The following is a 23392-nucleotide window of genomic DNA, read 5'->3' on the forward strand; positions in this document are numbered from 1 at the left end:
AATGTACTTTCTTGCCTCCAACTCAGAGACTTGTAGCACGCTCTTCCCATCATAGGAAGAAATGTTGGCACTGTGAGAGAATATAAATGTGTATAAATAGGCCATCATGTCTGGGTTCTGGGAATGATGACTTTCTCTGATTTCTGTCACTACAGAATAGGTGGATGACCTATTTGTCATCTCATTGAGACATAGTGACATTGTACAGGTGAGCACCCATACACAAACGAGAATTTCTTGATTGTACAGAGGAACACCATACGCCCAGGGAATCTCTGCAGCTTATAATGCTTACAGGACAATGGGCTTAGGTGACACTTCACTACCAGGGGGCCAGGCTAGATGCTCTTCAAGAACTTTGCTCAAGTGCTCAGAATTTGTGCTGTAAAGTAGTTTCTTGTCCATTTCCTGGAAACTTATTTTAGCCCTGGCCACAAACCTCAGTGTGTTCTCATCTGAACATGAGTCATCCCAGTTGTTACCCAGTAGCTACGTTACACACAGAGCCTGCATTGCAAAGAGCTTTGACACAATGTCCTTTCCTCCTGACAGCCAAGAAAGCTGCCGTGAATTTACTGGGTGATGAGAAGAAGAGCACCTAAACCACCCACAGGATGAAACCCTCCTGCCCTCCGCACCTTCCTATTGGAGCTTGATGTTGTGTTGGGGACTGTGGTATAATCATTTTAATGTTGCCTTGGAAACATTTTTGATATGTTAAAAAATGGAATGTGTGTAAGTATTTTTTTGCTTTTACTGTCTAAATACATAGGGAGCATTTTAATTTAAATGTAATGCAATGGGCAGTATCTAAAACTTTGGAAACTATATTTTGCCTCTGGATAGGGAATGTGTTACCATCCTGCAGGAAACATAAACTTAAAATTATATATCCCACGGGCTTTGTACTTCAATGGGCTCTCTCTGCATGCATTTTCTCTGTACTCTTTAAGGTTCTACTTCATGTAATGTACAATTTTGTATTAAATGTTTTGAATGTAGTTGTGCATATGTATATGTAGGGAAATGTGCTGACTGTAACATGCGTGATGCTCATGAGCACCTGCCAAAAGCTGGAGGTTCTGTTGTGCTGGTGTGATCTGCTGAAGGGATTTAAGCGATAAATGAGGTTGAATGGAGGTTGGCCTGTTGTTTTCCTAATGCAGCAGCAGAATACTGGAACAGCTTTGTAAAGCAGTCACTGTGCTGCTCAATGGGGAAATAAATGTACACACATCAGTGATCTGCAGCTCCCACTTCCCTATAGAACCAGTAATACTGTCTTGTGGCCTGTTGATAATCTGCTGATAAGCTTTAGATTTGTCTGTTTTTGAGATGCTAAAATGGAAATCATCCCTGGTTTCACCTTCAGTGCTGACATGTTGGTATAGTCTTGCTTCTTTCCGAGTCTTTTTTTTTTTAACCATTTGAAAGGACCCCCTAGAGACTTGCCCGCCTGATTACATATATGTTCTTGTTTATATCATTAGCTAGCAGTACATGCTAATGATGACACAGGCTCTAAGAGCAGTTCTGCGAAACAGAAAGGAAGTTTGGTATAACCTGTAGTCTAGTTGGCAGTGGTTAAGTCTAACTGCCTTCACCTTCTTTCTCGGGCCTTTAAAGTCAAACACATGAGGCCTCCCTAGTCTGCAAGTCAGAGTCATTTGTAATATGTTTAAATGCCTTCATCTTTATGCTTTGTTTTAACACACTGCATATAACTACATAGTTTAAGTATAGAACAAAAAGTTGAAATCAGTGTCTCCATAGTTTGATCAGCCAAGTAGCTTACAGAGACTATGGCAGCTTGTCTGGGCTAGAGAAACTGAGCTCTGCACCAGCCATACTGCAAGGATCTTCTGGATCAGACTAAACTGACTGAAGAATATAACCAAACTACCAGGGTGAAATATCCAGCCTGTAAAATGTTTTTTCAGGCAAATAAAGATAATTCTCATTTCAATAACAATTAGATAAGGTCATAATGATGTTTCATGATGTAAAAAATATTAAAGATATCAAAAATAAGAGAAAGTATCACCCAAACATGAGGGCATTTATTTTTTTCTGGGGAAAATTAAATCATAAGGCATCTTGTTACATTTACCTTAAAAAACTTAGAAAGCAAACAACTATTATTTGGAGAAAATCAAGCTTTAGATTTAATATTTAAATCTCTTTCCCTATAAAAAAAGTATGTCTTTCTTGGTGCAAAAGAATGAAAATTAGCAACCTCTAGCTTACAGAACATACAGATTATTAGTATATATATTTTCAGGCAAAATGGGAGGCATAAAAGTTACTATTGCTTAAAGCTACTTATAGGCTAATGTCAGTTTAAAAACTATAATAAGAAAAAACATTCTGAATGCAGATTTTTGTCTTGATAACTTTCTCCCACAGTGTATTATGGAAGAAATTTGTTACTGTTTTTCGTAATGAAAGACAGGAGGAGTTTTGAGTTGAACAATTCTGTTTCAGCTTTGATTTCCCAAGTAATGTACTGCCATGCTAGAGTATTTGAAAAACTAATTGAGCCTGTGTCTAGCTAGAAGACAAGCATTTATTTGTACATGAGTGGTATTTTGGGGGATTATAAAGTTATAGAATCCCTACAGCAATTCTTTCTCTACTTGAAAGGTTTCAGATCAACAATTACTGCTACTCTGGAGAGTCTGCCCACAGCCTGAAGAAAATGAGCATAGCCTTTCACTACGTTACTGCCTGTCCTGAAGATGTGATCTATTGAATGGATATGGATGTAAATAAAATGCCATTGTCTCACCGAACTGTTACATTTCATTTTATTTTGTAGGGCCTTAAAAAAAAAAATCTAGACTAATTTATGCAAAACCTGAATACTGATAAATGAACCCTAAACACTGCTGTTTATTAATCCTATTCCTTATGTGCCTGTGCTTTTCCCCTGGTGATTACTACTCGTCAGTTAGACTTTCCCTAAAGAAACCATACCAACCAAAAAAAGTTTCTATCAATAATTCGTACTAGATTTAAAAGAAATCTAAACCACTGCTTTCTACTCACCTATTGCATTACACACATCTCATGACATGTTGGTGTATTGTACATACTTTGATGAAGTAAACACTTCTATGCCTCCAAATTATTCTGTACTTTGCTACTTAGAACTTGAGGATTTTTTAAAAAATACCTAATGCTCCTCCTACATCTGCCTTTACATGTCTATGTATATATAGTCTGCAGACAATCTGTATGTGTTTAGAATAACATACGATTCAGATCCTTAACCATCAAATAGTATAGTTCTATACAGTATGGCAGGAAAGTAAATATATTTGAGAATGACCTTAACTAAAAGTTTTCCTAGCTGCTTACCACAATATTCTTATAACATCTCTATATAACACACACTTCAAAAATTAAGAGTGATACACCGGTCAGACTGGCTATCATCAACAAATCAACAAACGACAAGTGCTGGAGAGGATGTGGAGAAAAAGGAACACTTGTGCACTGCTGGTGGGAATGCAGACTGGTGCAGCCACTATGGAAGACAGTATGGAGTTTCCTCAAAAAACTAAAAATGGAACTCCCATTTGACCCTGTGATCCCACTTCTAGGAATATATCCCAAGAAACCAGAAACACCAATCAGAAAGGATATGTGCACCCATATGTTCATAGCAGCACAATTCACCATAGCTAAGATCTGGAAACAGCCTAAGTGCCCATCAGTAGATGAATGGATTAGAAAACTGTGGTACATCTACACGATGGAATACTATGCTGCTGTAAAAAAGAAGGAACTCTTACCATTTGCAACAGCATGGATGGAACTGGAGAGCATTATGCTAAGTGAAATAAGCCAGTCAATGAAGGAAAAATACCACATGATCTCACTCATTCATGGATAATAAAGACCATTACAAACTTTTGAACAATAATAGATACAGAGGCAGAGCTGCCTCAAACTGATTGTCAAACTGCAGCGGGAAGGCCAGGGAGGGTTGGGGGGCAGAAGGGAGGGGGGTAAGAGATCTACCGAAGGACTTGTATGCATGCATATAAGCATAACTAATGGACGTAAGACACTGGGGAGGTAAGGGAGGCCAGGGGATTGTCAAGGGCGGGGGGCGGGAGGGGGGGGGAAGGACACATGTAATACCCTTTGTAATACTTTTAGCAATAAAAATAAATAAATAAAAAAAATAACTACTGATTTCAGACAACAACAAAAAAATTATACCATTTGAAGAGATAAAAGATTACTAAAATAAAAATTCTTCCATACTCTGTATCTTAAACTTATATTTGCAATATAATAAATTTGATTCTAAGCAAAAAAAAAAAAAATTAAGAGTGATAAGGAGGTTCTTTGGTTAGACAGTGGTTCTCAGACTTCAGTGTGCACAGAATTGGGGGGCCGGTTGTTAAAACACAGGTAGCTGGCCTCACCCCCAACGTGTCTAACTCAGTAGGTCTGGGGCAGGGCTGAACAGTTTAAATTTTCAACAAGTTCCCAGGTGGTGATGGTCCAGGAACCACATTTTAAGATAAAACCACACTGTTAGGTAAATGTTATTTTTACACTTAGCTTTACAGAGGTTTTCAGACCTGGCTGCACATTACAATCAAGGAGTTTTCTAAAAATACTGGTATGAGATTCCATTATCAGAAACCGACAGTCTCAGGTGCCAGTATGCTTCCAAAAGTCTTCAGGTGATTCTGATATGTAGCCAGAGAAAGCAAAGCAGGGCTGGAGGGGTGGAGGGGAGTGGACCTCTGGGATTGGATAAAAAGTAAAATGATAGACACACGCCTCTTTTATATAGAAAGGTACAGGATAACAATGAGGGAATTTGTGGTCTCTGTCCAGGTGCCCTGGTGCATTGGTTGTGCCCTGAGGCATCTGGAAAAAGGGAAGTTACAAGTTACCCTGACATTCCAATGTTATATTATTATAGACAAAAAACAGGCTTAGTTGAGGTAAAGATTGACTTTTGCCAGGGAAGAATCTAGCCTAGGACATGACTACCTGCCATAAACTGCTTTTACTTAAAAAGTTTTAATTTCAGACCATCCTTATGGTAACTAGGTCTCTAGAGTTTACAAGGCCGCCACACAGGCCTTCCCTGAGCCAGCATGTGGCCCCTTTTGTCTACACTGCTGAGACATTACCACACATATATTGGCTTAAAACAACTCGAATGCATTAGCTTACTGTTCTGGAAGTCGGACATCCAAAATGGCTTGGTGGGATTGCATTCCTTCTGGGCACTGGAGAATCCCTTTACTTGCTTTTTTCACCTTCAAGACTGCCTGCGTTTCTCAGCTGAGTGCTTGTGATTACATTGGGCCCACCTGGACAGCCCAGGATACAGGCTTACCTTGTTTTATTGCGCTTCACAGGTCTGTTTTTTACAAAATGAAGGCAAGACCCTCCACCAGCAAAAAGATTACAACTCGCTTTATTGTGATACTTGCTTTATTATGAAGGTCCGGAACTGAACCCACAGTATCTCTGAAATACGCCTATACTCTCTCCAGCTCCTTAATTACATCTGCAAAGTCTCCTTTGCTATGTGAAGTAACATAATCACAGGCTTTTGGGGGGAGGGGCTTTATGCTGCCTACCCTACCTAGTCTCTCTGGATACAGAAATTTCATTATGAAGTCACACCCAATATAAAAATAAATGTAAAGAGAAATCTTAATGTTGGGAGGAAACTAAAATAAGGAGGGTTAGTGAAAAACTACCTTATCCCCATTCAAGTAAAAGACTAGAGGCTTATCCTCTCCACACAGTAAGAGGATCTTTGAAACACAGGCAGAGCTGAGGGACAGAAGTTGAGTTAAAAACAGGATTCGGTGACTAAAAACTGAGACCCATTTCCCCACCCACCTCCTCCCACTTGGCTCCCAGGAAGGAGCTCAGTAGACTCCTCTCTGGGAAAGCGGATCAGCTTAAGAGAAAAACACCTTTAGTGAAACTCAGTACGCCAGCTCTTGTGTGCTCAACTTCCAATCAGCTTCTTGATCTTTCACTCTGAAAAAAACCCCACCAATCTAAAGCAAGCCACTTAACATGACAGGGATCAAAATAAAAACAGAAGAAAAAAGTTAGAAAAGAATGTAAATCATACTCTGAGAAATAAGAAATTATATCCATGAAAAACAGAATACTAAAAAAAAAAAAAGGAAACATGACAAGAGCCTAGACCAGTGATGGCGAACCTATGACACGCGTGTCAGAGATGACATGCGAACTCATTTTTTTGGTTGATTTTTCTTTGTTAAATGGCATTTAAATATATAAAATAAATATCAAAAATACAAGTCTTTGTTTTACTATGGTTGCAAATATCAAAAAATTTCTATATGTGACACGGCACCAGAGTTAAGTTAGGGTTTTTCAAAATGCTGACACGCCGAGCTCAAAAGGTTTGCCATCACTGGCCTAGACAAGTTAAAAACACAAGAAAAGTGAAAAAAATTCAATAGAAAGGTTGAAAGATAAAGCTGAGGAATTCTAGGAAATAGAACATATAGGCAAAGAAATGAAAATGAGAAAAAGATTAAGAAAATGAGGACTAGTCCATCATGTCTAATATTCAAATCAGAGGTGTCCAACGAAGATCAGAAAGGGAAGAAAAATCATCAATGAAATTTTCTTTTTTTTTTTTTTTTAAATATATTTTATTGATTTTTTACAGAGAGGAAAAGTGAAAAAAATTCAATAGAAAGGTTGAAAGATAAAGCTGAGGAATTCTAGGAAATAGAACATATAGGCAAAGAAATGAAAATGAGAAAAAGATTAAGAAAATGAGGACTAGTCCATCATGTCTAATATTCAAATCAGAGGTGTCTATCCACTGAGCCAAACCGGTTTTGGCTATCAATGAAATTTTCAAGAAAATTTCCCAGAACTTGAGAACACAAGTTTTCAGATTGAAAGGGCCCATTTAGTACCCGGCTCAATGGGCAAAAAGACCCACCCCACAGGAAGCACAGTATTTCGAACACCGAGATGTTGCAGGTTTCAATAGGCTAATGTGGTTACAAGAGACCATGAACTAGAATGGCTTGGATTTCCCTTCAACTATAACAGAAGTCAGAAGACCATGAAATAATGCCCTTGAACTTCTGAAATAAGATGATTTCCAAGGCTAATTTTATACCCAGCCCAACAGTGGGAGGGTAGAATGACACTTTCAGACATGCATTTTCCCCAGGAAGATCTAAGGTGAGTTAGACAATACAAGTAACCTAAGAAAGAGGAATATACAGGATGCACTAATACAGGAAATCCCAAACAGCAAAGCAACCGAGTCACACTCCGGTGATGGTAAAGAAAACCCAGAGTGAAGTTGTGCACTAGGTCTCGGGTGACCAGCAGAGTAGAGCCAGGTAAAAGGCTCCAGAAGAGATTTCTTTACAAAGATGAAATCAAGCCCTAGCCAGTTTGGCTCAGTGGACAGAGTGTCGGCCTGTGGACTGAAGGATCCCGGGTTCAATTCTGGTCAAGGGCACATGCCCAGGTTGTGGGCTCAATCCCCAGTAGGGGGTGTGCAGGAGGCAGCCAATCAATGATTCTCTCTCATCATTGATGTTTCAATCTCTCTCTCAAATCAATAAAAATTAAACTCGTAAGTCAAGGCCCCACTGTACAATGTTACAGCAGAAGTTCTGAGACCTTTCTGACAATACTTCTTACCAAAACAATTTTAAACTCATCTTTTTAAAAATATATATTTTGATTATTTCAGAGAGGGAGAGATAGTAACATCAATGATGAGAATCTTAGATTGGCTGCCTCCTGCACACTCCCCACTGGGGATGGAGCCCACAACCTGGGCATGTGCCCTTGACTGGAATCAAACCTGGGACCCTTCAGTCTACAGGCTGACACTCTAACCACTGAGCAAAACCGGCTAGGGCTCCAGTCATCTTTCTGTGACAAACCTTTTGTTAACTGCCCCGATATCCATTCTCAACTACTTTCTTCTTGGCTACCTCTATCAGGACTGAAAAAACCATATATCCACTTTCCCAGCCTGCCTTGCAACTGGATGGACATGTGCCACAGGTCTCAACCATGAGAATACACACCTAGGTTATATAGTATAGTCTATTGTTCCTAGGCTACAAACCTGTACAGTATGTTATTGTACTGAACACTGTAGGTGAGCATAACACAATGGTGAAATATTTGTGTATCTAAGCACACCTAAACATAGAAAAAGGCATAGTAAAAAAATGGTATATAAGCTTAAAAAAGGGTACACCTGTATAGGACACTTACCATGAATGGAGCTTGTAGGACTGAAAGTTGCTCTGGTGAGCTATAAGTGTGAGTGAATACGAAGGCCTAGGACAGGACTATATACTACTGTAGATTTTAACACATTGTGTACCGCTCAGGAGTTTTCTTGTATTTCTTGCGCCATCTGTTAAGGACCGCTCACGAGTGTTCTCGGTTTTCACGCGCCATCTGTTATGGACCTTAGATGTCAACACACTGTCTTGTCCACTGTGGGGCGCGGTTACAGTGTTTTGGCCAGGTTCAAGCCTCGGACTAATGAAAGGACAGGATCCTCTCACTGCCAATTCATTTAGAGTGTACAACGTCCTCAATCCACAAGCAAAAATGAAGTTTCTGCTATCGGTGGCGAGAGACTGGATAACGGATGACAATAATGAAGGCTCTCTGGAACCAGAGACAAATCTGTCCAGCCCTTCCCCTGGGGGTGCAAGGAGAGCACCTCGTAAAGATCCACCCAAAAGGTTGTCAGGTGATATGAAGCAGCATGAACCTATGTGTATTCCAGCGAGTGGAAAGAAAAAATTTCCTACGAGAGCCTGCAGAGTTTGTGCCGCCCATGGAAAAAGGAGCGAATCTAGATACTTATGTAAATTTTGTCTGGTCCCTATTCATAGAGGAAAATGTTTTACGCAGTACCATACATTAAAAAAACACTAGGAACTTTAATTGTTTTTGTAAATAAAAATGTTATAATTATTGAAAAACAACACCTAAAGTGCATTATGATCTGTAGTTATGATGATTTAAATAACGTGCAGTTTGCCCAAAAACATGCGGTCCCTGGCGTATGTCTTAGAGATTTCTATGCAGTACGAAATGTGTTAAAAACACTGTGCCCTTAGGCTACACTAAATGTATAAAATATGAGATGAACAAAATTAAGTACAAGACAAATGATGTAATCAAGAGAAACAGTAAGCACAAGATGTGAGGCTGCTGATGGTATAACATGGCAAATGGTTTTATAGCAAACTTTTTTTATAAGTAGAAAGAGTACATTCTAAAATAGTAATAAAGTTTAGTATAGTAAATACATAAGCCAGTAACAGTCATTTATTATTATCAAGTATTATGTACTGTATATAATTGTATGTGCAATACTTTTATGTGACTGGCAGTGCAAGTTTGTTTACATCAGCATCAACATAAACACAAGTAACGCATGTTGTGCTCTGAATTTACAACGGCTACGATGTTACTAGGGGATAGGAATTTTTCAGCTCCATTATAGTCTTATGGGATCACAGTTGTATATGTGGCCATCACTGACTGAAACTGTTACGCAGCGCATGACCAACAGCCCTTCCAGAAGCATAGGGAGTCAGAGAAGGCAGTTGCCCAAGAGACTCTCAGCGGACAAAAACATATGGCTAGATAGGGATTCTCTTTAATTTTACAAAAAATTCCCACTTTCAGAAACTGCTTTGCAATAAAGGCAGAATCAGCAATCCAATTTAATTTATTGAAAAAGTTGTATCTCAAGGTGCTAAAGCAGAGGTAATTTTAGAACTCCAATGAAACAATGTCCTTAAGCCTACAAAATAAGCAAATCTAAAGCTTAAACTCCAGGGCTTTCCATGTCAAAAACTAGTAACTGAACTACTCAATTACAATAACTAATTAAAAGAATATGATCTAGCCCTGGCTGGGTGGCTCAGTTGGTCGGAGCATCATCCCATACACCAAAAGGTTGTGTGATTGATTCCTGGTCAGGGCACACACCTACGTTGTGGGTTAGATCCCCAATCGGGGTGCATACAGGAGGCAGCAGATCGATGTTTGTCACATCAATATTTCTCTTTCCCTTCCTCCTCTCTAAAAAGAAAATCAATTTAAAAAGAAAAAAGAAAATCAATTTAAAAAGGAAAAAGAAAAAAAGGAATATGATCTAGACTGGCTGTTCATAGATCTCTAAGAGGATTTTGACTACTTTCTTCTACTTTCAGGGTCATACTAAACATCCACTACCCATTTTATTCTTTTATTTTTTTTATTATTTCTAAAATGTATTTTTATTGATTTTAGAGAGGAAGGGAGAGGGAGATAGATATATCACTGATGAGAAAGAATCACTGACTGACTGCCTCCTGCATGACCCACACTGGGGATCAAGCCTGCAATCCTGGTATGTGTCCTGACCAGGAATCAAACTGTGGCCTCCTGGTTCATAGGTCAACACTCAAACACTGAGCCACACCAGTCAGGCTTCCCATTTTATCCTTTTAAAGTATCTCTCCCACTGGCATTGATTAGTTCATAAGCAAAAGCTACACAGTCAGTTTTGAATTTTATTTCATTAGCTTAAAAGGTGAACAATATGTGTTTCAAATCTTATTAAACTCATTTGTCTGAATATGTTTACATAGAGCACAGATACAGGATTTCAAGTAACTTAGAGGCCATTGTCCATTTAAAAATAAGCTTCTTTCTTCCACAAAAACTGCACTGAAAGGCAAAAAAAATTTTAATACTGCGTAAGAGCTAGATTCAAACTTTTGATGTAAATTTCATTGTCAACTCTCATGCTAAAGCTGGGAGGCACAAATGTTCATAGTTCAGTTAAATGATACAAACAAAAACCTTCAGTTTCTCTCAGATACAAATTAGAAACCTCCATCCATGTCTCTTACAGTAGTATGTCAGACTTGATTTGTCTTGCCAGGTCACTTCTTCTTCTTTCCTTTCCCTTTTTTACTTCCCTCTCCTTGCTGAAGAGTTTGGTCACTACCTCCTGTTTTTTGTGTCCTTGTTTTTAGTTTAGGAATCATTTCCGCTGCATACAACATTACTGACTTACCTAGGAACCAGAAATTAGGGTTAGTGTATAATCTGAGAGATAAGATGTAAAAGGTCATTAACTTGAATACCATAAAGTTCAAGAAATCATCACACCACATCAAGAAAATGAGAAGGATTTAAAAAGAAAAAAAATAAATGACTATGAAGACAATAGTTCAAGTGGGGGCCTTTGGTGGTGAAAGCATTGGGAACAATGCTGAAATATTCAAAATAACACAATCAAAATTTAAAACACTAAGTGTGAAACAAAAATTTGGGTCTTGGTCCTGGTAATTAACTTGAAAATCCAAGGAGAACTTTTCTAAACATAAGAAATTGGAAGCAGCATATCATTATAACTTTTAAGTCATGGAAACACCGTGCCTTTGTCTTACAATAAAAATCCAAAGCCATTAAGTTACAAAAGATGTTACTCATATGCTCAGATGATTTATGAATACATGCACCCCTGTTTGTGCACCAACCACCCCCTCCAGCTCCAATAGCTGCTGTCCTTACTCCAACACATCGAGACTTTAGCTTTTTCTTTTTACTTTATAACTATTTTCTTAGTAGAAACAGGAAGCAACATCTATTCAACTGTAATTTTTAAATCAAAAGTTTCTATGTGGTTATTTATTTTTTTTGGTCTTTTTGACTTTTAAGAGATAGTATAGAAAGATGACAAATAGAAGAAACAAGAAAAGAAAAAACCACTGAAATATACTCAATCTGTCACTCCTCAGTCAGAATCTTAACGTTTTTAGAAATACCTAGAAACCCGATCTATTTTAATTCAACTAAAAACAAGTTGTCAGTTTGGGGTTATTGTGTCAAAATAAAACTCAATTACGAAAATTAAAATATACTTTTTAGAAATAAAAAAATTCAGAAAAGAGTAACATGTAAATAGATACTCCTCTCCCCAATACCCAGAGTTAATATTTTGGAATACTGATGTCCAGTTTTGTTTGGTTATTGTTTTTTTAAAAAAAATATATTTTATTGATTTTTTACAGAGAGGAAGGGAGAGAGATAGAGAGTTAGAAACATCGATGAGAGAGAAACATCGATCAGCCGCCTCCTGCACATCTCCCACTGCGGATGTGCCCACAACCCAGGTACATGCCCTTGACTGGAATAGAACCCGGGACCTTTCAGTCTGCAGTCCGACGCTCTATCCACTGAGCCAAACCGGTTTCGGCATTTGGTTATTGTTTTTTAAGAAATAAAACACTAAGGGATAAACGCTGATGGAAGAAGACTTGTCTTGGGGTGGTGAACACACACAATATAGTGTACAGATGATATACTATGGAATTGTTCACCTGAAACCTGTTTAATTTTGTTAACCAGTGTTCACCCCAATAAATTAAGAAATTAAACATAAAAAGAAATAAAACACTAGGGATAATGCTACAGTCTTCTCTGACCACACCCCCCTGTGCCTATTCCCTACTCCTTGCCTTGCTTTTGCCATTAGGATAACTACTATCTTAAGACCAAGTATTTTCTTACTTGGTTTTTAAATTTACCTAAGTGGTAATATTGTCTCTTGCTTTTTTTCACTAATATGGCTTTTTAGATTTATTAATGATAGAAATTATAAGCAGACCTCAAGATATCTAGGATCTGAAATGGCAATTAACATCTGACAATTTAATAATTTTACACTCTTAACCTAGGAGCAATGATGGATTTTCAGAGGTTTATAAAATGTTCACAAAACAGTATTTTTGGAGGAAACCCATTAGTAAGTTTCATCACATGATCAAATAGGTCCTTAACCTTAAAGAAGTTTAGAACCAGTGCAGCCATTATGGAAAACAGTATGGAGTTTCCTTAAAAAATGAAAAGTGAACTCCCATTTGACGCAGTGGCCCACTTCTAGGAATATATCCCAAGAGCCCCAAAACACCAATCAGAAGGGATATATGCACCCCTATGTTCATAGCAGCATTATTTAAAATAGCTAAGGTTTGTAAACAGCCCAAGTGCCCACCAGTAGATAAGTGGATAAAAAAGCTGTGGTAGGTACATTTACACAATGGAACACTATGCAGCTGTAGAAAAGAAGGATCTCTTGCATGGCTGGCATGGCTCAGTGGTTGAGCGTTGATCTATGAACCAAAAAATCACAGTCAGGGCACATGCCTGGGTTGCCAGGAGGCATCAATCAATGATTCTCTCTCATCATTGATGTTTCTCTCTCTCTCCCCCTCTTCCTCTCTGAAAACAATAACTTATAATTTATATATATAAATAAAAATGATCTCTTACTCTTTGAGACAGCATGGATAAACCTGGAGAGTATTATGCTAAGTGAAATAAGCCATTCAGAGAAAGACAAGTATCACATGATCTCACTCATATATGGAATGTAATAAACAAAATAAATTGACCCACAAAGTAAGTCCAGAGGCATGGAAGCATGCAACAGACTGATGAATCTCAGAGTGGGGGGAGGAGAGGGTGCAGATGGTAAGAGATTTTATATACTTATATGCGTAACCCATGGACACAGACAATAGGATGGTGAAGACCAGAGGTAGGGCAGGAACTGGGTGAAGGGGGGCAATGAGAGTAAAAAGGGGAGAGACATCTGTAATACTCTCAACAATAAAGATAAAAAATAAAACAAAACAAAAAAATGTACCCCAGCAAAAAAGTTAGAAGCACTGTTTTACCCCTCCATCAGTGGTAGTCCTTTCTCTAAATTAATCTGGAGAACATACATTATTTTTACCTTTCAAAAGATCAGAAACTTTTTTGCAGAGTAGAGGAATGAGTAACCTATACCCAAATTTTATTCATTCATTTAAAAAAGCTTACGTGATGGGAATTGTACAAGACAGAGGCTGCCATCTTCCTGTTTGAGTTGAACCCGGACTCTACCCCTGTACTGAGCATCACGATTCCATTCTCTGGAGTACATTTTGTTTTTCTAATATAAAAGGAAAAGAGGCTTTGTTTAAGGAAATTGTTATATCAATGAGATGAGTATGGAAAATAGTGAAGAAAGGACCACATCATACCTCAAGAAATGCATTAAGTCCAACTGCTGAGCACACATCTTGAATCTCTGTAGCTGTAGGATTTTCAACAGCCTGAACAGTTTAAAAAAACACTAAACAGCTTAGCTTTAAGTAGGTACTACAATATTGTTGTGTAAATCATTTCAAATACTATGATCAAAAGATGTATCAAACCCAAGGTTTCCTTTTCTACTAGGTCCAGCTGTTTCCACTATAAATTTAAAAATTAAAAAAAAAAATCCCTGGAATAATACTGATTCATCCTTGTATTGTTCATCTCCCTTCCAACAGAACATACACCTCACAAGTGGAAGGACCATTTTGTTCATCAGTACATTCCCCAACATCTGGCATGATACTTGGAGCATAGTAGGTGCTCAGTGAATACTAGCTAAACAATTATTACAGATACAATCACTTTAGAAAATTATTTGGTTGTATCTATTAAAGCCAAATGTATGCATTCATTATGGTCATGCAATTGCACTTCTAAGTATATATTTTTAAAAATGTAAAACTATGTTCACCAAAGACAAACTCAAGAATGTTCACAGCAGCTATTTACAATAGCCCCAAACTACAAACAACCCAGTTATCCATTGAAAGTAGACTATGGTATATTCACACAATGCAATACTTCACAGCAGTGGTTTTCATTAAGGTGATTTTGCCCCTCCTCCCCTCCACCCAACGTTTGGCAAGGCTTGGAGACATTTTTGATTGTCACAACTATGATGGCGCAGGGCACTGGCATCTAGTGGGTAGAGGCCAAAGATGCTGCTAAACAACTTAAAATACACAAGATAGCCTCACAACAAAGAATTATCTGGCTCAAAATGTCAATGGTGCTGCTGTTGAAAAATGCTATTACAGAGCAATGAGAAACTTCACTCAAAAATGTGGATTGCCGAAACCGGTTTGGCTCAGTGGATAGAGCGTTGGCCTGCGGACTGAAAGGTCCCAGGTTCGATTCCGGTCAAGGGCATGTACCTGGGTTGCGGGCACATCCCTAGTAGGAGATGTGCAGGAGGCAGCTGATCGATGTTTCTCTCTCATCGATATTTCTAACTCTCTCTCTCCCTTCCTCTCTGTAAAAAATCAATAAAATATATTTTTAAAAAATGTGGATAAATCTCATAAGCTTAAAGTTCAGTGAAAAACAGATGTAAAAGTACATAGTGTACAATGCATTTTAAATAAAATTCAAAAACAAGCAAAAGTAATCTATGGTGATGGAAGCCGGCAGTGGTTATCCTTGTACATGAGTATATACGAAGACAGTGACTGGGAGGGGACATAAAGGAATCTTCCTGGGTGCTGGTAATGTTTTCTTTTTTAAAATTAGGGTGCTGATTACTCATGTGCACTCATTTTGTGAAAATTAAGACACTTAAGATTTCTGTATGTTTCTGTATGTATGCTTGCTATCTATCGATAAAGTTAAAAACAATTTAATCGTTCTCCAAATTATCTGACAGCTTGCTACCAGAGGCCTGTTACAGGGAGTCAGGCATTATTCTGAACCAATGCTTTGATGTCTTCTCTTTTATCCAGAGGCAGCAAAATAGACTTTCTTTTACACATTTAAGCAGAAAATGAGAGATACAAAATAACTCAAAAATAACAAAGTCAATGCTTCAGACCAAGTTACCTTAACTCTGTTCTGTTGTTAGATTACAAAATGGGATTCTTAAAAAACAAAATGACATCCATTTTGAAAATGAAAGGCATCAACAAAGTCCCTTCACTTGGCATTAGGCACTTTCCTAATGCCAAGTTATTTTTAAAGTAACTTTACCCATTTCACAAAAGGTAACTGACATAAAACTATAAAACTCAACGCGTCTGAATTTTCTGCAAGTCTTCTTTAAAAACTCAACTGCATTCTGGGCATTTCATTGTGCAGTGACATAATTTTGGTTTCCTTTATTAAGGGGAAGACTGCCATAGCCCTGGTTTAAATGAAAACTGCAAATCCTACACCTCTCCCAGCCTCCGTAAAAAAAATTGATTCTTTGAGAGGGAGAATCACCCATGTGAGAGTGAACATCGACTGGCTGGCTGCCTACTGCGCGCCCCCTACCGGGGATCCGCCAGCAACCTCCGGGTGCGCGGGATGACGCGCCATCAATTGAGCCGCACGGGCCGGGGCCCCCTCCTCTTTCAAACACAGGTTCATGAGCAATCATTAAAAAAAAACTCCTTCAGCTATGACCTCGTGCCTTTCTGAAGGAATGCACCCAACCCTTGGCCGCTGTTTCCCAAATGCAGTCAAGTCAAAGAAACTCTCTGTGACCCTAAGAGTAAAGCCTCCCTCACGGGCCAAGGTGCCGGCCTGCTTACCTTACTTATGGGGATTCGCCTGCCCTCCGCGATGGTCTTCTTGTTATTTAAATAGGCAGGGTATATACAAATAAACCTGCCACAGGAAAAACGCAGCTGGTATCACTAGAACAGTATTTCCAAAACTTCACCCATTCACTCACTCGTTATTGTGACAGCCAGTACCCCTACACTGTAAGTCGCATGTTTTTTTCTTTATATTGTCTCCCTTTCACTTAACTTACTTAAAAAGTAAACTTTAACTCACTGCCTTAAATGGAAAAAAAACACACACACAACCACCCACTTGCTAGAGAATTTTTTTTAAAAAAACGTTGTCTTGCCCTAACCGGTTTGGCTCAGTGGATAGAGCGTCAGCCTACGGACTGAAGGGTCCCGGGTTCGATTCCAGTCAAGGGCATGTACCTTGGTTGCGGGCACATCCCCAGTGGGGAGTGTGCAGGAGGCAGCTGATTGATGTTTCTAACTCTCTATCCCTCTCCCTTCCGCTCTGTAAAAAAAAAAAAAAAAAAAAAAAAAAAATCAATAAAATATATTTTAAAAAATTATCATTCCCTGTCATCAGGGCATGTGCCCAGGTTTCAGGCTCAATCCCCCAGTGGGGGAAAAAACAAAATTAAAAAAAACGTTGTCTTAACTGCTCAGTTAGATACGGGTACCTGCCAAAAGGTCCTGTGGGGGGGCCCCTCTCTCGTGTCTAGAATGTACGGCGTCAGAGGTATTATTAACCTAAAGAACTCAAACGGGCCTTCCTGAACGCCACAATAGGAAAAAAACAGACTTCTCCCTTTGTGCCTGTTACGTAACGTCATGTGCACGGAGCGCCCACGGTGCTTTGCGTCGCGGACGGGTAAACCAGGTGATCACTGAGCTACCTAAAGTCGGCATTTCAGGGACCCTGCGAAGAGCCGGTGCTGGGCCCTCCAGGAGAAACGAGCGCCGGAGACCAGCTGAGCGCCTCCCCGTGAGCCTTTCCCGGGGCTGGGAAGCGGCGCAAGCCCCGCGGGCTCGCAGCAAGCCCCTCCCTGCCTCAGGACCCACCTGTCCTGGTCGGCCGGGGACCGCGCCGCGGCGCAAGCCATCTCCGCCCGTGCCCACTGGGGTGAGACCCGCCGGAACTCCGCTCTGAGATTTCCCAGACCACCCCATTTCCGGCGGAAGTCCTGCCCCCCGGAACGCCTTCGCGTCCCCGGCCTTTCCCTGTCCGTTTGTTCTGGCACCTGTCGCTCGGCGCCAGCGTCCTAGCTCCAGACGTGGCATTTGGCCCTATCCTCTCGCGATAGCATCCGCCAACGCCTCTAATTCTTTCCCCTGTGTCGTCAAAGCGAGACGTTTTGGGCGCATGCGCCGTCGCTAAAATGGAATTCCGCGCTGAGTGCTGGCCACACTCACCTATAGCTGGGGGCTCTGCACTGCGGGTAACCTGTGTAGTTCGAAGTTGGTTGTTGGAGCGGGCAAGAAGATACCCTTTATGTTATATCTTTATTCGCTTCTGGGCCTAGCAGTTTGCTTTCAGCTTGGCAAAGTGGGTTTTTATAGTGGTGGGACAAGCAAAATGACTGGCACGTTTCTCGTTGTGCCGCATAATTGTTAGAAATTTGTACACCTTTTTAGATTCTGAAGATCATCTACCCTAAAAGTCACTTTACTTTTGCATACCTTAGGTTAATTGCAAAGCATTATTTCGGCATTTCCCTTAACACACCTTCATTTCTATTTTAGTAGCTGCTGTTTATCCCACACCTACAAAGTAGCTTATTAAAACCTGGGCAAGGTAAGATAGGTATTCTCTTTCAGAGACAGGGAAAAAACCTAAACAAACAAAAATTCCTAAATTTCCCCAGCCCACTAAGGTTAGACGATTTGCCTATTCATGCTAATGATAGCTGAGCACAGATGCCCAGCTAGTCTGACGGGAAGCCTCTGACTTTTCTCCATTCCCTAAATCCTGTCTCTCATTCTTCCTTGTAGTGCATTAGTAGTACCTGTTTAGCTTGGTGTGAATGTAAACAAATAAATATTATTTCTTTCTAAAGTACACATGATTCCTATAAAAAGAGCTTCATGCAATGACCAAACCAAACGAAACATTTAGGGATGAAATGAATCCAAACTTTAAAAAACATAATATACCTGTTTTAGGACTCTGCTTTCATACTTTAGTTGCATCAGGAGAATTAGAATAGTTTTCAGAACATCAACATTTTGTATATACATGTAGGAAAAGTGGGGAATGAACAAGGTTGTCTGAGGTTTAATACATGTAATAGGCTACTTCCCATGGAGCTGTTTTCTTAGACCCATGTGAGTAATTGGAGATTACAAGACAAATATGACCCCGCTTGATCATGATGTATGATTTGACTTGCTAGTAAAAAAAAAAAATTGGTTACATTTTCTGGTTTATACATACTGAGTTAATGATGGAAATAATATTTTAAAAATGTTTTTGTTGATTTCAGGGAGAGGGAGAGAGAGATTGAAAAACCAATGATGATAGAGAATCATTGATTGGCTGCTTCCTGCATGCCCCCACGGGGGATCAAGCCAGGCAACCCAGGCATGTGCCCTGACTTGAATTGAACCATGGCCTCCTGGTTCATGGATTGATACTCAACCACTGAGCTACACCAGTTGGGCTGGAACTAATATTTTTGAGTGTATGCTAGATTCATACCTCCTATTTAACTCTACACTATTGTTGAAATATTGTACAAATACAAAGAAAAAGGGGGGTGGGTGAGTAGGGAGACAGCAATATTGTTACCATACTGATGATTAAAGAAATAGTAACCAAATATCAAGTTTTTAAATGCCTATGCTTGTGGAAAAGCAGGTAGAATTAAAGGAGGATGAAGTTGGACATGGAAAATTGTGGTGATGCTGAAAAGGCTTTAGAAATTGATGGCACTTGTTTTCAAATCTAAGTTTTAGCAAACTGTCTTCTTTTTCCACATGCCACTAAATTCTACATGTCAGCCTTGTTGAGGCTGTTGGGTAGGGGTGGGGTTCATAAAGGTGGAAAGAGAAGATAGAGGTGTGCAAGAGAAATTTTCCTAAGATAGTTGAGTAAGAATTGAAAGCAGGAGGAGGAGGAAATGAAGAAATGGAATTGAACCCAGGACCTTTCAGTCCATGGGCTGACGCTCTATTCACTGAGCCAAACTGGCTAGGGCACTTTTTGTACATTTTCTTTTTTCTTTTGCCTGTGTAAGTGTGGTTGTACTTTAGTTTCATCCATTCTGGATCATCTTAACTGTGTTTTTGTTAATGGCATTTAATTGGAGGATTTTCTAAAAACTTGACTTCAATCTGAGAGTGGTTATTTTACTCTTCATGTTTAATCCACTCATTATTTGGTAGTACTGTCGTTTCATGCTTCTTTGTGAAATGCAGCCCTCTGCCACTTCTCCTGTCCTTTGATATCTTGTTCAAGTATTCCTAGTTGTTACTTTTGGGCTAGTGATTTGGATGGGAAGTTTTATTTCTTTTAACATTGGAGTTACTATTAAATTAAAATACTGATTTTGTATTTTTCCAAATTAAAAGTAAAATAGTATCTCTGAACACTGCCTACATAAGATTAGAAATTTAGCATGCTTTTACGTCTTCTCTTCCTTCTAAACATTGTTTCCCAGATTGGTTTGGAGTAACTGAATTTAAGATTAAAATTATTACAAATTTCATCTTTTCATTTTGAGTTACTTGGGCGCTCACATTGAGATTCATTACCAAATTAACCACAATTATTTATACATTTATTGCTCAGATTGTTTATTTAAAGCCTGTTTAATTCTTGGGCAGCAGGGATACTGAGGCAGAAATAGGTCATGGCTTCTGATTGCCCAGTGCTTTGGAAATGCTCCTCATAGATTTGGGGAATTCATGTTTTATGAATGCAGCATGTGACATAGCCTCTGCTAATCACGGCCACCCAAGCAAGGCTCCAGAAGTGAGCAGTGTGAGAAAGTAACTGCGCATGTAATCTTACTTATGGCAAGGGTGTGTCAAAAGGTTCTGGTGGTTAGGGGCAACACCTGAATCTTGACCAAAGCAGCCTCACAGCATGATTTGGGTATTGTTTCCACTGTCTAGTTTCTATGAATGAATTTTTGGCCCATATACAAATCCTGAACTACTTAATATTCTTTAAATGAACGAACATATTTGGTCTTCTAGGGAAGGTCTTGTTGATAACTGTAATAAAAATTCTGAATGATAGAAGTACTTCAGATAAATTAAATGCTAGTTTGGCTGGTTTCAGAATTCTTAGGTAACATTTCTATTCCCTTCCAAGTGCTGCAAATATGGTTTTACTGTTGTTTTTCATTTCTGGTATTTAGTATGGCAGAGAAGAAATTTGATGCCAACCCCCTTTTTTGTTGGCAACCTATTCCTCTCCCCCCACAGAAAGAGGAGAAAGTTTTATCTTTGAAATTAACTAAGATGTGTCTAAATACGGTTTTCTGTTAGTTCAAATTTACTTCAGGAGCAAAGTGTGTTTAAAAGTTCATAAATGCCCCAACACAAGCACAAGGAAAACCAGGTCTCATAAATGGCAGGGACTGAGAGAAAACCAGGAGCTTGCTCTCTGCCTCTCCCATATCTGACCCTTCTCTTTCTTCACTGGCTGGTTTTCCCTTAGTTTTAGCTTCATGATGCCAATCGTACATAATCACCCTTGGCCTTAACTCTGTAAGATCTTTCAGTTCCAGCCCTCAGTCACCAACCAGAAATTTCCTATGTGACTCTTACTTCAAATTGATTGGCCCAGGCTTTTCTTTAAGCCAGGCCATACAAGTATTTGGTGACCGGTCATTTGATGATGAGTTTCCCCTATGTCAGGGAGAAGACTGGGTATGTGGTTCAGTGACCAAGTAGTGATGCTAAGTGTTTGGATTCCAAAGGTGGTGTAGGTGGAGCAGGTAATGTTTGACATTGTTCTCATAGTTATTTTTCACCAATGTTGCTTTATATTCAATGGTCACCTTCATTAGTATACATGACGAGTATTTTTAATTTAAAAATAGTAAAAATCACATAACTTCAAGAAAAATGAACGAATAGTCACAAATAGAGAGAAAGAATTATCCTGAATATCAGAGGAAAGAAAGTATATTTAGCACCAAGAACAATATTATACACATAGAACATACAGGTTGAAAGAAGTATTGATGACCTAACAAAAACCAGAATATAGTTTTATAGACCACAGAACAGTTAGGGGAATGGCAAGAAAATGACCTACTGTTTACCGAAGTCAAAGTCCATAGGTTTCAACACTATAAAGCAGTATTTTCAAGTCAGCATAATAGAAGGAAAATATGCTTATTAGAAATTAAAAAATAATTTATATACTCTATTTCAGTCACCATGACCTGTGAAAAATTATTTCTGCTCGGTAATTTTAATGATTTGACTACTCAATTCTTTCTTCAGCTCTTGGCAATAGGTTTTGCATTTCTGGCACTCATATTCTTTTCCTTAGATACAAAGAAACCCAGTGATAACATAAATTCAAATGTAGTGCAACTGGCTCCCATCTTCAGCAACAGATTCATCCCTTTACTTAATCTTGTGGTAACATGATCAATATTTGTCAATTTTTTTAAAACTATACTTATGGTACTATTTGATCCTTATGGCTTACGTTTTATTTCATTATTTCCCCTCATTAACTTTCCTTTTAGTGCCCAGGTAACTTGTAAAGTTTACTCTCAAATAACAATCTAATTTGCCATATAGTTAATGGGTTGTTAATCACACTGTATATTAACAAGTTAGGTACATTTACCTTTCACCTGAAATAATTTCAAAGTTCCTTTTCATAGTCTCTTCTATTGCAAATACAAATTAGATACTTGCTGAAATTGCCTTTACAATAACTGCTTCAAAGGGAACAGCAGCTGATCCTTCAGACTGTCATTTTCTATAAAATTTCTTGTTCAAATCTGGTAAATTTGTCCAGTATTGGGAGTGGAGATGGGCTATATCAGATTGCATAGCTCAGTATTCAAGTCTTTCATGCCTAAAGGTGAGGGAAGTTTATTTGTTGATATAATTGTCAGATTAAAGGTCCAGTTGTTGTGAAGAATGACTAGAACCGAAGGTAATCACTCAAGGAGCTTCCTTGTTGTAACTTAGGGCAGTTGCTCTCCAAGTGTGGTTCCAGACCAGCACCATCACCTGTGAACTGTGACAATTGCAAATTCTTGGATCCCACTCAGAATCAGAAACGATGGGGGTATGGGCCCAGCTGTTTTAATAAGCACTTCTGGTGATTCAAATGCACTGGCTTGAAAACCACTGCCGTCGTGGTTTGCTGCAGTCTAAGGCTAGATATTTCTCTCAACAGGCATCACAATTAACTATCCTCAAAACTAAGCTCAGTATGCCATTTAAGTAACAAGCAATATCTGGTGTTATGGCAGCACCCTGTGAACTTCTAAAAGTAGAATTGGGACTTGCCCCTTTACTAATTCTCTAACTAGAGGGTCTCATAGAACAACTCCCCCCCGCCCCCATGGATAATATGGACTGGCCCTTCTCCCAGTAGGTGTTCCTATAGGAATTCCTGAGTTTTCTGGCATGTGGAAGGCACCCTTCTTTTCATTTCCAGCATTGATAATATTTTGCCTTACTTGAAAAGGACAAGTTTTTTTTTTCTTACTTGAAAAGGGAAATTTAACTTTAATTGGCTTACATCCCATTTCTTTCCATAAGAGTACTCAAAAGTGGTTTATAAAAACTGGTATGCAATAAATCAGAAAAAAATAGAAAATCAGGACTAAAAGAGGAAAGAAATATGACCCATATGCACATATCCCTATTGGGTAAGGCAGACTAAGAAAAATATAAATAGAATAAATTAGTATTATTATTCACAACTATTTCATTTAGTTAACATTTGACAAAAAATTAAATGTAGA

The 23392-nt window shown here is 38.9% G+C and overlaps 1 protein-coding gene and 1 long non-coding RNA gene across 4 annotated transcripts; one reads left to right on the plus strand and one right to left on the minus strand.

The window, feature by feature from the left end:
* The first annotated feature begins 63 nt into the window (after positions 1 to 63).
* On the plus strand, positions 64 to 2792 carry LOC106698510. The gene is made up of 2 exons (XR_001349849.2): positions 64 to 735; positions 2644 to 2792. It is a non-coding gene; the product is annotated as an uncharacterized LOC106698510 (long non-coding RNA).
* Positions 2793 to 10575: 7783 nt separating this feature from the next.
* On the minus strand, positions 10576 to 17635 carry SRP19 (signal recognition particle 19). 3 transcript variants are annotated; one of them, XM_006081148.3, is made up of 5 exons: positions 17505 to 17635; positions 16464 to 16539; positions 14121 to 14192; positions 13918 to 14029; positions 10576 to 11104 (listed from the first exon to the last, which is right to left on the minus strand). In XM_006081148.3, the coding sequence occupies exons 1-5, from the start codon at positions 17543 to 17545 to the stop codon at positions 10971 to 10973; spliced, it is 435 nt and encodes a 144-aa protein (XP_006081210.1). In that variant the 5' UTR covers positions 17546 to 17635; the 3' UTR covers positions 10576 to 10970. The 3 variants fall into 3 exon arrangements, with proteins under 3 accessions (XP_006081210.1, XP_006081212.1, XP_014318908.1); XM_006081150.3 differs by lacking the exon at positions 14121 to 14192; XM_014463422.2 differs by lacking the exon at positions 16464 to 16539 and having other exon boundaries at positions 17505 to 17619.
* Positions 17636 to 23392: the final 5757 nt, after the last annotated feature.

The sequence above is a fragment of the Myotis lucifugus genome, unplaced genomic scaffold (genome assembly GCF_000147115.1).
Source record: "Myotis lucifugus unplaced genomic scaffold, Myoluc2.0 scaffold_0, whole genome shotgun sequence".
NCBI classification, from domain to species: Eukaryota; Metazoa; Chordata; class Mammalia; order Chiroptera; family Vespertilionidae; genus Myotis; species Myotis lucifugus.